Source organism: Centroberyx gerrardi, chromosome 7, assembly GCF_048128805.1.
Source record: "Centroberyx gerrardi isolate f3 chromosome 7, fCenGer3.hap1.cur.20231027, whole genome shotgun sequence".
Classification (NCBI taxonomy): Eukaryota; Metazoa; Chordata; class Actinopteri; order Beryciformes; family Berycidae; genus Centroberyx; species Centroberyx gerrardi.
In genome coordinates this window covers 7311285-7326136 of record NC_136003.1, presented here as the reverse complement: position 1 = coordinate 7326136, position 14852 = coordinate 7311285, and the positions used below count along the sequence as shown (strand labels likewise).

At 48.0% G+C, this 14852-nt stretch overlaps 1 protein-coding gene across 5 annotated transcripts in view; it reads left to right on the top strand.

Annotated features, from left to right (window-relative positions):
• The window catches only part of LOC139921862 (trinucleotide repeat-containing gene 6A protein-like), a 43725-nt gene that overhangs the window by 16977 nt on the left and 11896 nt on the right, over positions 1 to 14852 (top strand). For 3 of the 5 annotated variants that reach the window (XM_078284896.1, XM_078284893.1, XM_078284894.1), the window contains exons 4-13: positions 3551 to 3896; positions 4299 to 4346; positions 5751 to 7817; positions 7964 to 8165; positions 8419 to 8909; positions 9056 to 9208; positions 9527 to 9694; positions 14095 to 14295; positions 14423 to 14583; positions 14761 to 14838. In XM_078284896.1, coding sequence (XP_078141022.1) covers positions 4301 to 4346; positions 5751 to 7817; positions 7964 to 8165; positions 8419 to 8909; positions 9056 to 9208; positions 9527 to 9694; positions 14095 to 14295; positions 14423 to 14583; positions 14761 to 14838 — 3567 coding nt within the window. In that variant the 5' untranslated portion in view covers positions 3551 to 3896; positions 4299 to 4300. The remainder of the gene's footprint in view (positions 1 to 3550; positions 3897 to 4298; positions 4347 to 5750; positions 7818 to 7963; positions 8166 to 8418; positions 8910 to 9055; positions 9209 to 9526; positions 9695 to 14094; positions 14296 to 14422; positions 14584 to 14760; positions 14839 to 14852) is intronic. The other 2 variants (XM_078284897.1, XM_078284895.1) reach the window with 1 other exon arrangement.

The following is a 14852-nucleotide window of genomic DNA, read 5'->3' as shown; positions in this document are numbered from 1 at the left end:
TTGGTTTCTAAGCACTTAGCTAGTTAATTTTTTTACATTTTGCCAGTGGGTTTATGACCAGTTTGTTTCTTTGTTTGTTATGCCATTTGCTTTGTAAGCATGTTTAGCTTGTGGTTTTTGCAGCCAATTTGTTTCCTTAGTGCGTTTAGCTAGTTGGTTTCTAAGCACTTTTAGTTAGTGGGTTGCTTTCTGAGGATGTTTAACCAGCTTGTTTCCTACAGTGTTTAGCGATTATTATTTTTTTGTTATGTTTTTTATATTTTTGCATGTTAAGCTTGTGATTTTCTTAGCACTTTTAGCCAGTTGGTTCCCTTGCTAGTTGGTTTCTTAGCACGTTTTGCCAGTTGGTTTCTTTTATACTGTTAGTTTCTTTGCTTCCTTGCTGCGTATGCTGAAAGGAGTACACAGTGTGCTGGATTCCTGTGCTGCTGACTTGAGGAAGATGACCTCTCTCCTTTTATACATGTTCGAAGCTGCAGCTGCATTCCTCTCACATCAACCTGGGTGACAGGCTAGACAGGCGCTTTTACTCTCTACCTCTTTCTTCCTCCCTTTTCCCGTCCCATATCTCTCTCTCGGTCTTCCCCTCATTCTCCCTCCTCCTTACCTTGCTATTTCTCTCAACTACCTTTTTCTATGCTTGCATTCACTTTCACTCTCTCTCTCTCTCTCTCTCTCTCTCTCTCTCTCTCTCTCTCTCTCTCTCTCTCTCTCTCTCTCTCTCTCTCTCTCTCTCTCTCTCTCTCTCTCTCCTCTCCCTCTCCCTCCCATGTCCCTATATTCCCTCTCACCCCCCCCTCCCTCCTGTCTGTAAGATGATAGCAGTAGTCAGGCTGCAGCCAGCTCCAGGGGCCCTCATGAAAGCCATTCTCAGATGGAAGGAGAGGGAGAGAGGAACAGACTGTACTGTGTGTGCTGAGCAGTGATGATGAACACGGTCACACACACACACACAGTTTCACGGTCTACTGAAGGAGGGTAGGAGAGAAGGAAACAGGAACTCTTGTATCCCCTTCAGCAGGAGTGGAGGAGGGAGAGAAGGGAACAGGAAAGGAAGAGCAAAAGGAGAGGGAAGTAAAGGTTTCTGTCTCAGCACACCTGTGACACAGTCTCTGTATGAGCATATTTTATGCTGTAGATTATAATTATCAGTATCATCACTTTACTTTAAGTGCATTGTGATGTGTTACAAGCAGATTAAAAGCCCATTAGAAGCATAGATAAACTTAACTGCAATCCTCAAACATTAGAAAATTACATTCAATTCAATATCATGTCATTATACAGTTGCCCCAAAAACTTGCAATGTGCTTACAATTCCCTATGATGCCTTATAATGCATTATTATATAGTAAAGTGTTAATTAATCTTTCTACGTTAGCTTGTTTTGCACTCTACTTTATACCTTATAAGGGACTTATTTTTCTCTGTGTAGCTATCTTGAGTCAGATGCTTTCAGGTTGACAAAGGTCTTTCCATTATGGAAGGTTGAGTCAAGTTTCATGGAAGTAAACAGCTCAGTTCGCTGGAATGGACCCAGCACCCTCGGACGCAGTGGCTGGTGGAGGGAACCCGTCCATTTCACAGGCGGTGTTCTTCCTTTCTGTTCTATTTTTGATTTTTTTTTCTCTTTTCTTTCCTCTGAATAATGCCGGTCCTATAACTTAATTCTGGGCCCGGTGCCGGTCTTTTGAGCACTGAATTTTCTCGTTGTGATGACATCATTGTATAGTCTGTTTTTGATTGGTTCCAGAGTTTGGCTAAGTAGGTACAAGCAGGCTTTACATGTGGACTCAGAGGCTGGCTGTAAGCCCGGTTTTCTGCAGAAGCGTTGTTTAGTTAGTGTAGCTTTTGGCTAGCGGTGGTGGAGTTTGCCCTCAGTTAAAATGTCGTCTATCTTTGGTCACTATGTAAAGTTGTTGGCTGGCAAACTGAGGGCTTAAGCATTGATTGCAAGTTTGCATAGGATAATACAATTGTCATACCTTAGTAGCCACCACAAATATTTGCCCTCTGTGAAATAAGATGTATTACATTTTATGGTTTTGTAGGAAGTAAGGTTATTTTTACTACGTTAGGCAGCCAAGCCAGCACTGATAAATCTACGACAACACACATGTAACACATACATGTTACAAAGCATGTAAAACACACGTGCAGAGCGGATGCATGCAACTGCACACTTGCTCCTTGTGCACACACAGGTTTGTTTGTTCTCTTATCAGGGTGGCTAGTGAACAGAGAGGTTGCTATTTGAACTGAAGGTTTATAAATAGACCTGTGTACTGCTGCAGCAGGCAGAGAGTGCTAGCACGCTAGCTAACCTGCACCGAGAAAGGTCAGGAGACACACACACACACACACACACACACACACACACACACACACACACAAACTTCTCGCTGTCAAACACACTCGGTTACTTTCACTGAAGAATGTCTGTCTGTCTCCCTCTCCCCTCTCTCTCTTTATCAGTCCCTTTCTCCTCTCTCCCTTTCATTCTGGCTTTTTCCTCTCCCTTTCTTTCCCTCTGGCTCTGTCTCTCCCTCTACCTCTGCACCTCTCTTTTTCTACCTCTCTCCCCTCCCCCTCCCCATTAAGAGGTTGTGCTTGCCATGGTATCCCAGGGCAGTGTTGCCAGCTGAAAGCCTGTTGTATAACCCTAATCTAGTCTAACCCATACACACTCGTCCACCTCAAGAAGGAGAGACGGGGAGGGATGTCAATCTCCCTCTCCCTCGCTCTCTCACACACTTGTGTATCACAAGGAGAAGGAAGGAGTAATATTGGTCTCTGTGACAGTCTAGCTAACTATTCTAATTCATGCTCTAGTGTACCACAAGCAGGGGAGGGGGAGGGGAGGGGGGCGGCGGGCAGAAAAGGCGATAAAGAAACGGGAACTAATCTGTCTCCTTCAACAGGAGTGAAGTGGAGGGAGGGAGAGAGGGAAGGGAACCGAAGGAAAGGGGAGGTCGTAAAGAAAAAGCGAGTGGCGTAAAGGAAGAGAGAGGAAGGACAATTCCCTTCGTTAGCATAAGGAGCAGATGATTAAAGGGAAGGAGGAGATGAGGCAGGGAAGAAAACGGGAAAGGAAGATAAAAACGAGAGCAGGAAGCAAAGATTTCTGGATCTGCACACCTTTGACTCTCTGTTTTGTACATACACACACACACACACACACACACACACACACACACACACACACACACACACACACTCACACTCAGTGGAATAGAATTACCATTAGTGGTTGGTTCACACCCCACATCACTCCCAGCCTGACACAGTGACCCTGTTTGAAAAGCTGAGAGAACGGAAGAGAAACGACACTTTGATCCCCACTTGTCTTGGCCTTTTTATTTATAATTGCTTTTAAAAGGTCACTCCATCTTGTTGCAAAGTATTATGCCTTTGATGACTGTTGTGTTTGTGTGGTTCACATGCTGACAAACCTCTTTGAAGTTATTGATAATGGACGTGCAAGATGTTTTAGCTAACCGAGCTTACTTTTTCTCTCCTCTTCTCTCTCTTTTTCTGTCTTTCTCTGCAGTGCCAGAGCATATCAAGTCCAGGCAGAGTCCTAAATCTAAACCACGTCCCCCCCCTCCCCTACACGCACACACGCACACACCTCGCACACACACACCCACGGACACACACATACACACACACACTCTTCAGCACGTCCTCAGCAATGCCAAGGGGGCCCACTCAGCCTGCCGCCCGCTCTGACAAGCCCCGCCCCTTCACCTCTGACCCCTGAGGCTGTGCCCCTCTGAGTCGTGACCTTTGACCTTCCCCCGTCGCCCTGGGAACCAGAGGTCAGCTGTCCTCCAGTCAGCCAGGGGGCGCCCTCACGCCCGGCCAGGAGCCGCAGCCACGCTCCGCACTCACAGGTAAACGGAAACATACAAAAGACATGCAAGCAATCAGTGGATTACATTCATTCAAAAGTATGATAAAATTCAGTTATGGAAAACAAATAAAAATCACTAAAAACTGCATACATATGTAACAACTCACCCACAGTTACTTACATTACCAATCGTGCAACTGCTAGCATAGAACCAACAGCCAGCTGGTTCTGTCCACTAATACTCTTCCCCACACAATCCCTGCTCACCTCGAACCCCTTTGTTTATATCTTCCTTGCTTCCTTTTCCGTTTGCTTGATGCTTATGGAATGATCTGCCTGTCTTTGCCTTCTTCCTTTTGGGTCAAGCTTCCTCCTCTCTCTTTCTCTCGATCTCTATCTAACTCTCTCTCAGTCTGACAGTCTTTCCTCTCTCTGTTTCCAGGCATGGCTCCCATTCGGGACTCCGTCAGCCACTCCCCTAATCAAACAGGTGACTACACATTCTTCTCTCTCTTCTCTGTTCCCCTGTGTGTCTGTCTCTTTCTCTCAGTCTCTCCCCTCAGCCCCTTGACTCTCTGCTCAGTGATCCTCCGACTAGGTAGATGCGGAGATGTGTTTTGTTCACAGCGTGTCGGCGTGACACAGAGAGAGAGAGAGAACATGAACGAGTGAGCGAGAAAGTGGGTGTGAAAGAGTGCGAGAGGAGACTTGGCAAGCGAACAGGACAGGCGCCACAGAGAGCTGGCAGCCATCTTCTGCGTGTTTGTTTGTGTGAGAGAGAAGCTTTGAAAGCAAAAGATACTGTGAGTGAGAAAGAGCGAGAGACACGGTGGCCTAGTGGTTAGAGAGACTTCCATAATTGAAAGGTCACAGTTTTGGTCTCTGCAACACGGTGAGAGTCAACACAAGAGAAGATGGGGCTGCATAGATGGCTGATGACAAAGCAGGAAAATGCGAAAAGAAAGAAGTGATGGACATTGTCATGAAGGAAAGAATCCGAGGAACTAGAGGAAACTATGGAGGTGTTTATTTTGGGAGAAACCTGCTTGACACAGCATAGAAAAGCAGGCTTTTTTTTTTTTTACCTGCCCAGCCCCTCTCGCCTTTTTTCTCTGCTCACTCTATCCCACACTCCCATTTTCTCCATCCCTCATTCCGGTCTATTTTGCTCCCTCAGCCATGAGCATTCAACCATTCCTTCAACCATCGCTCACAATGCTCTCCATCTTTTTGCTTTCGCTCTCCATTTCTTCCCAGGCTATTTCCAGGTCCTCTCCTTTCACCTCTACCCCCTTCACGCCCTCTCACTCCTCGATCGCTCCTTTCTCCTCTATTCTCTTAATCTCTCTCCAGTTGCCACACACCTCGTCTCCTTTGCCACCCCCTCCCCTCCCTTCCCCTACGCTCCACCCTCTCTCCCTCCACGCTCAATTGCCACCTCCCCTTATGTCCTCCGTCTCTCCTCTCCTGCTGCTCCTCCTCCTCCACCTCCCTCAAGCCCAGTTTATGGCTCTGGCAGGCTTTTTGGGTCCCGCTGTGGGGACAAAATGGTGGCAGCTGTGTCCAGGACTGGGCCTGGCACTGATCACACCCACAACAGTTGGACGGCTGAAGGTGGGAGGGAAAGAAAGGGAGGAGAAACAGATGAAAGGGACCGTGGAGGGAGGGAGTTTGGATCGAACCACATCCTTAGTGTTATTTTATTTCTTGACATTTTACATCATAGCAACATCTTGTAAGTCTTTTTTTTGAATCAGCACTCGTCCTGAATGCTGGATTGCATTTACCAAGTTTGGCTGAGAATTTGGCAATTTAAGAACTCTTATACTTATAAGAAACTTATAACATGATCCTCCACCCCTGTCCACCCCGTCTCCCTGCTCTCTCTCTCCAGGTCTGGAGCATCCTGGCCTGGACTCGCAGTATGAGCCTTCCCCCTGGTCGTCTGGCTCTCCCTGCAGCAGCGACAGTAACAGCAATTGGGGCAAAGTCCTAGTGGACGGGAGCACCGACAAGCCCAACAACCCTTCCTCCACTAACTCATCCGTCTGGCCCCCTTCCTCCTCTTCTTCCTCTTGCTCCTCCTCTTCTTCCTCCTCTGGCTGTGGGTCAGGATCAGACCCTGAGTTGGCGTCAGAATGCATGGACGCAGACTCTAGCTCCTCGGTCGGCTCGGAGAAAAACCTCGCGGCTGTTGCTGTGACGGCAGCGATGATGATGTCAGCAAATGCTTCTTCCTCTGCGTCTTCTACGACTTCCTCCTCCTCCTCTTCTTCTGTGACTTCCGCCATGATGGTCGGCGTTTCGCTGAATGGAGACAGCAACGGCAACAGCCGGCAGATCATTGGCGGAGGGATGGGAACCATCGGCGGCGCAAATAATGGAAATAATAACATCGCCGGGTCCTCCCACTTCTCCGTGGCTGGTTCCGGCAGTAGTGGCAGCAATAACATGGGTAACCACAGCAACAAGCTTGTCAATAACAGTGGTGTATGGGGCACCCAGCCAGGCAGCAACATTACCACCACCGGTGGCAGCACCCCCTGCATCAATGGAGGGTTGAACCCGAGCACTTTGAACCCAAACGCCAACCACGGTGCCTGGCCCCAGAATCCGACCCCAAGCCCGGCGTCCCAGGGCCAACGGCCTCCACAGGTCCAGGGGATGAGTTCCAAACTTGGCATGGCTCCCCACCAGGGCCCATTATTGGGCTGGGGTGGCATAGCAGCTCCAGACAACAGCAGCATGATGGAAGACACCGAGGTGAATAATGGTACAGCAAGCAGCAAGGTGTTAGGAAGCAGCAACAGTGGTAATGGTGGCCAGCAGCCTACCAACCTTAACACTGAATCCAATGGACCAAATAACACTATGATGATGAATACTACTACTACTACTACTAACGCCACAATGACCTCTAGTCTACCAAACTCTACCGCCTCGCCCCAGCTCAGCGGGGATGGTTCCTGGGGCTCCATCGGAGGAGGGAACGGGGGTCCGCTGGCCAATGGAAACCCCTCATCAGCCCCCCAGCACCCTCACGGAGAGCTGGGGGGTCCTGGGGCCTTCGGTACGCCTTGGGGCGCCACTACCTACCCCGGAGACAAGGGCCCCTCTAATGCAGACACTGTGAACCCCCAAAACCCTGCCTTAATGCAGGCCGGGAACCCCCAAATCTCCTCTGTTGCTGCTTACAAGAGTAATAATAACCACAATAACACTGGGGCCCCACGCTGGGACCAGGGGCTCGCCAACAACCCCAACCCAGCTCAGAGCAGCTTGTCCTGGGGTGCCAGCCCAAATCAAATCCCAGGCTCTGCAGGCCAAACACCGGGAAATGGGAACCCAAACATAATGGGCCCTCCAGCAGGGATACCTCGCCCCTGGGGGAGCAGCGCCTCCTCTTCCTCCTCTTCCTCATCATCCTCTTCCACATCCAACAACAAGATGTCCAATGGGGAATGGGGCGCTATGCCTCCCGGTAACAACCATGGAGACGCTGCAAGTCGTAAAGGAAGCTCCTCCAACAATGGCTGGAAGAGCCTGGAGGATGATGCCCTGGGGATGGGAGGTGGTGTTGGAGGAGGTGGAAGCCAGGGCCCGGGGAGTGTGACCGGAGGCTGGGGTCGCTCTGGAGGAAGTGAGGGAAGTGGAGAGAGCTCCGGAGGCCGCTCCGGCTCGGACAGGGACGGCAGCCAGCAGAGAGGGGGAAACCGCCGAAGAATTCCCCATGTTGCATCAACGGTATCTCCTCTGACCCGGGCCGAAGTGGACCCCAGGGTTCTGTGCAACACCGGATGGGGACAGACGCCCGTACGACAAAATACCGCCTGGGACGTCAGTTCACCTGCCACCAACCACCACCAGGGCCCTAGAGGAGACGAGAGGAAGCCCAGCAATGGAGGTTCTGGCTGGGGCACAGCACCACCGGCAGCCCCCTCCCAGACCTCCAGCTCTGGAGGTAGGGGCATGATGTATATGAGGCTCTGTCTGTGTGTGTGTGTGTGTATCTGTATTTTAGTGTTACAAGCAAAAAATGTAAAAATACACAAAAATATTAATTACTGCAGAACACAGGACCATAACTGATCTCCCTCTTGTTCCCAGGTTGGGGGGACGGGCCGGTGGGCTCAGGCCCAGACACGGGAGGCTCTGGCTGGGGAGAGCAGAGGCAAACCTCTGGGTGGGGGGACAGCAAAGGCCCAGGGAATGGAGGAGGAGGGCAGGGAGGCTGGGATGATGGATCCAGCTACAAGGGGAGCAGCAATAACAGCAACACCTGGAGTAACAACATCAGCAAAGATGACAGGTGATATATCTAGAACTTATTGTATAACTTATAACCTGTCTGGGCATTATTGCAAAAACCTGGTTTTCAATGAATAGGTCTGCATGAGTATAAAGAGTGTGAGTTTTCAGGGTTTTTTTCAGTATTTCTTTTTAGCCATATATCCCATGCATTTCCAAAGTAGATTTTTTAGATATCCCTGCTTTTTGTGGCCGTTATTTTCTGCTGCCCGCTTTGTACATTCCTAATCAAACCTTCATTTGTTTTTCCTTAGGTCTAACACCTGGACTAACGCTCCCAAGCAGCCCAAGCAGCAGCAGGGGTGGGGGGGCAATGGTGGAGGCGGAGGTGATGGCTGGGGCAGCGGTGGAGACGGCCCCAGAGGAGGGGCCAACAACCACTGGGGTGAGCCCCAGAAAGGTGCAGGGTCGGCGAGCTGGGACAGCGACAGCGACCGGTCCGGCTCTGGATGTTGGAGCGAGCCGAGCCGAACCAACACCAGCAGCAGTAACACCTGGGTCGGGAGCGGGGGGTCCAATACGCCAGACCAGAGCACCCCGAACCCAGGCTCCAACTGGGGCGAACACATCCCCAAACCCAAACCCCAGAATAACAGCCAGGGCTGGGGGGAGCCTATGAAGCCCAATCACGGAAGCCAGAACTGGGGTGAGCCGGCTCCTAAGCCCTGTAACCCCTCCAACGAGTGGGGGAAGGGTCCTGAATCCAACATGTCCAGAGGCAACCAAGGCCCCAGCAAGCCCACAGGTGATCATTAGGATTATTAGTCCTTCTAGTTATAAGCACTTCCTGTTAGAATGTCCAATAAGAGATACAATCAGGCAACAAATTGAATTCTTGCCACTAAGCATAGTTTTGGCAAATATTGCCCCCCTCTTTTCCTCTTCCATCAGGTTGGTTGGGAGGTCCCATGCCAGCAGGCAGTCAGAAGGAGGAGGAGGCGGCGACTGGGTGGGAGGAGCCTTCTCCAGAGTCCATCCGTCGGAGGATGGAGATTGATGATGGGACAGCGGCATGGGGGGACCCTGGTAAACGCCTAGCTAACTGTAAATAAATCTATTAATATGGGGTCCTACAAGGGCTGCACAATTAACCATATATAATTGTATATCGAGACTTTCTGACACGTGGGAATAGAATGATTATTGATTAGCATTCATAGAGTGATCCTATGTATGACTCACCATGATATCACCATGACACATTTCTAACTGCTTATCCAAATGCAAATTGAGAAAACTTCTTTCTTGGGCAAACCAAACAAATCAATCACTTCATAACACTCTGTATCAAGCACTTTTCATAAAGTCATTTAATTTGTTCCCTCCTGTAAAGCTTGACTCAAAATTCAAATCTTCTCCTAGGTAAATACAGTGGTGGATCTGTCAACATGTGGAACAAGACTGGCCAATCAGACCAGGAGGCCATGGCCATGGGCCCACCCCCTCAGCACCAGTCCCACCAATCGCAGGGCTCGATGCATCCTCCTCAGCCCATGCAGCCTCCGGCCCAGGACAAGAGCTGTAATTCTGGTGAGTTGGAACATGCGTACACACACACACTCTAACACTTTATGCTTTGTTGCTGCCTTGGCCAGGTTTCCCTTGTTAAAGAGATCCTTGATCCCACTGGGACTAACCTGGTTAATAACGGTTAAACAAATAAAAATGATTTCACAAACACGCATAAATACACAACACGCCACCACCACACACCATACATGCACTGCTACTGTTTTGGCTAGATCTCCCTCGTCAAAGAGATCCTTGATCCAAACTAACTTGGATAAATAAAGGTTAAATAAATACCTAGTCAAACATGCAAAAAATCTAGCACTCACACACAAACTCTTTCACACAGCTTTGAATATAAAAACACAAATACATAGAAATAATTTGCACGTGCACATGCAACACTAGCACGTGCACCCGCGTTGCTTACACGTGCACGCACAACACTAACACGTGCGCACATAAAACACGGCAAAGATGATTCTAATGCAGCTGACTCACACTTGCTCCTATTATATTTCAGGCCCACGCAGGTCAGATTTGGTTGGCATCATTACAACAGATTCTATCATTAATTCCATGTCGCTGTGGTTTTCAGCCTGCAGGCGCACTTTCATCACCATGCTGTTATGAATGACAATGTTTCAGTCAATTCCTGAATCGAACAGATACTCCTACATTTTTGACTGCATTTGTAGTGACTCTGGGTTGCATTAGCCTACTGCAAAATATTCAGTTTATTTGTGTGTACATTAGCAAGCTGCATATGAAAATGCAAACCGTTAACTGCAAATATGACCTTTACCAGGATATGAGCTAGTATCTGGAATATTCTGAGCATGTATGTGCAAGCCTTCTGGTGCATTCTGTAGGTTAAGTCTTAAGAATGGGTAAAAAGGTGCAAGTCCCGCGCACCTAAAATAGGGCGGCTAAAATACGGTCTTCAACGGACATTGATGCAGACGTGCATGTACACACGCAAATGTACAAAGGCAGATACAACTTGCACAGAAGCATGGAGAGACACGGAGATATACACACACAAAAACACACACACGCACCGCCATTCTCTTCCATCTCCCCGCGGTGTTGTCTGTGTTGAGGGCTTTTTGTAAGGCAAGTTGAGTCATCCCTTTGGAATGCTAAGAGCATCGATTTTTCTCTCATTCGCTTTTTTTTTCTCGCTCTTGCTCTCTCTCTCCCTCTCACCCGCCAGTTCTGCTGTGAGGTTATGCAGAAACACAGGCCTTTGTTTAGACTGAAAAGCAGAGTTAGAGAGACAGAGAGACGACAGGGAAAGCAAGAACGGGGGGGGGGGGGGGGGGGGGGGGAGCCATGAGTGGTAGAGAGGAGAGGAGGAGAGCTGGCGATTTAGTCAGTAATAGAAATGGTTCCAGGGGGAGAGCAAAAGGAGTAAAGAGACTATTCTGTCGAGACGGGGAGAGGGAGGGAGCGTTGGGGTTATTCAAGGTAGCCCATAGGGTTGGGCGATAGGACGAATATATCGGCTATCGGCGATTGGCTGAGTCCATCGCCGGTTGATTTTTTTGGGCGATTTTTGTCATTTTATTTTGCTAATTTAATGGTCTAACTTAATGGTAAATAATTAACCTGTAAAGCGCAATTCAAAGCGTGTGCGAATAGGAACTGGCTGTTGGAGTTGGGCGCCGTTATCCCCGTATTTAAAATCACTAATCTAATATCACAATCTAATTTTCGCTATGTTCAACTCAGATTGGGCAGCGACAAACCCATTTCAGATCCAGTTTTTAAGTCGCTAACACTTTAGCATAATCAAATGGGATTTGTCACTAATTAGCGTTGCAGCTAGCGGACTTTTAGATCGCTAACGTTTTTAGCATAAGTCAATGGAGTTGAACATAGCGAAAATTAGCATCACGGCTATGGACATTTTCTCTAGTTAGCTAACGTTACATACTAGAAGTTGACTGTCGCTGTGAGATGTGCGCGACTCACATCTACGGTTGACTCAGATCGGGCAGCGACAGTGTGTACAATTTAGTTTAGTTTTTGATTAAAGTGAAGGGGGTTAGCCCCGAAGTTAGCGACAATGGCTAACCTGACCAAGCTCACTTAAAGACGAGATGAAATGAAAAATGCCTTTTTAACCCTTTTAGATCACATCCCCGGTCATACTGTGCACCTATTTAACAATATACGCCAAAAAAAATACCAAAAATCAATTTCATTGTATTCTTATATCAAAATTCAATCATGTTTTCTTCCTGTAAAACAAAATATGCCGTGTGCTTACGTAAGCATGCTCGTAACTAATTTCAGCCAATAATATCATGACATCCACCCATCAATCAATCTTCAACTTTTAGCGCACAGAGCTAAGAGGCTAAGATTCATTAGTTAGCTAGCTAGCAACAGCATGGTACGGAAGTTAGATACTCTCGAAATGCCGTTTCATCTCGACTAGTATCTAACTTCCGTATCGTGACGCATTTCCGAGTGAAACAGGAAAGACAGGCGGGACATAACGTTGGGAGGAATTTGATTTGAACGTTGAAAAGTGGGTGTGTCATAACACCCGAAGACACACCGAAGTACCATGCTGTTGCTAGCTAGCTAACTAATGAATCTTAGCCTCTTAGCTCTGTGCGCTAAAAGTTGAAGATTGATTGATGGGTGGATGTCATGATATTATTGGTTGAAATTAGTTATGGGCATGCTTACGTAAGCACACGGCATATTTTGTTTTACAGGAAGAAAACATGATTGAATTTTGATATAAGAATACAATGAAATTGATTTTTGGTATTTTTTTGGCATCTATTGTTAAATAGGTGCACAGTATGACCGGGGATGTGATCTAAAAGGGTTAAAAAGGCATTTTTCATTTCATCTCGTCTTTAAGGTGGACCAGCTATTCTCATTGTAGTGACAATCTCAGCCGCTCTGACACCCGGCGAATATATCGGCAATCGCCGGTTGTTGGGCTGACGGTGGCCGGTAGGAAAATTTTGACATATCGCCCAACCCTAGTAGCCGACTACCCAGCTAACTAGAGCAGCAAAGTGGACAACTAGCTCACTCACAATTGCAATGATGAGGCTGACTAGCCAGTTATCTATTGTAATGAAATAGATAACCAGGTTGTTTTTTTATTGAGACCACAGTTCATGAGTCCATTGTTAAATGGACATTAAATGTCAGTTGGTACGTGTTCCAAGTCCATGCTCCTTGAGGTCAGTGATTAAAAAATAAAATAAAAAGAGGAAAAAAAACATGAGGAAAGGAAAGTGCAAGTATATGTATGCTATGTATGTGTTATACATAACCCATACATGAGTTTCTCCAACGAATGTAGTTTACCACTCATCATCCAATGTCACTTCTACCTATAAAATTGAATTTATTGTAGTAGCTAGTGATTACATTACATTACCAAATCTGGACAGATTCAGGTGGTTAAAAACTATTGCATTGAAGTAGATAACTAGCTAGCTCGATATTGTTAATGTCCAGGTCATGAACAAAATGAACAAAGAAAATACTATGCAAGAGTTAAAAAGCGTTTTGAAAGCATGCTTTTTCCCGTTTGGGAAATAAGTGTCTATTTGCTAGACTATGTCTTTTCCTGTTGGGAAAACACACACACACACTCACTCATTGTGTTTCATCACTCCTTTAGTCCCAGGTCAGTTGATGCCGCTGCGTAGACAGGGAACCAAAGAGGAGAGAGAGAGACGCAGGCTAGGGTTACAGAACACCAGTTGGTGTGTGTGTGCGGCTGAGAGTGTGTGTCAAACATGGGGGCACGCGCACAAACAAACGCGTGCATCTGCCTAAGTGTGCGTGTGCATGTGTGTGTGTCAGCTTGTGTACATGCATGTTCTTCTGTGTGTCTGCCCGTCAAACTGTGTATGACTTCCTATGTGTTTGTATGTGCGTCTACGTGTGTGTGTGTGTGTGTGTGTGCCCAGTCACATGAGGGACACTGGAGCCCGAGGCTGCCCCATGATCTATCCTATTTATAAGGGGAGGTATCCCTGGCATCCCCCCCACCGCCTCCTGTGGGGGGAGAAAGTGGCAGGACTGGGTGGTCAGCTGTAAGAGGAGCCCTCTGAACAGCACATACACACACATGCACACATTTGAAAGCGTACACGCACACACCCACAAGAGTTAAAGTAAACAACACTTACATAAACAAGTTGATGCAGGGTTCCCCACGGATGTGAGCAGGGGTCTCTCCTGCAGCTCTGTTCTCTGACTCCAGCACAGAGGAAAAACAATTCAAATTTGTAGCTTGTAGCATCCTAGTTATTAATATTAAAGTGTAGGTTCCGAGACAAGCTTTAAAAACGGTAATTTCCTCACTGTGATGGGTTACTCAAATTGCTTCTGCCTCTCCTCTCTACTCCCTTCCCCATCCCCCTCTCTCCCTCCAGGTTGGGGTGAGCCCTACACCCAGCAGAAGGAGACCTCGTCGTGGGGCGAGCCTTCCGCTGGTCCTCCAGTGAGCGTGGACAACGGGACGTCCGCCTGGGGCAAGCCCAAGGACAGCAACTCCGGCTGGGACGAGCCCAGCAGCCGGGACAGCAGGGAGTCTGGATCCGGATGGGGAAGCCAGCATAAGTCCACACACACAGGTAGGCACACACATCACATCACATTGCTTACATTAAATGAACCATAAAGGATACACAGACCACATAAAAATCACCAGCTTGTACTCAGAATTTCCCTCTCCCTCCCTCCTTGACCGCTGTTCTGCAGGCCCCAAGCCCATGGAGACGTGGTGCGGCGAGGAGGCGTCCATGGGCTCCAGCTGGGACCAGGAGGAGGAGGTGGAGATCGGCATGTGGAGCAACAGCCAGCAGGACAACCGGTCCCACGAGCAGAACACCTGGAACTACAAGCATAAAGGCTCCAACAAGGTGCGCTCGCCTTAGCTCTCACTCGATACCACAGAACCCATCGGCAGCCTCATATACTTGAAGAGTTTCATTCCAGAGCATGGGTTAAAAGGGCCACCTAGAAGTTTAACAGGCAGCAGAAACCTTGCTAATGCTTGACTTGTCTCCAATGGATTCTTTTTGTCTGCTGTGTTTCAGATGAACAAACCAGTCAACAAGCAGGACGAACCCTGGATGAAACCCTTTATCAACCAGTTCAACAACATGAACTTTCCCGTAAGTCCTGTCTC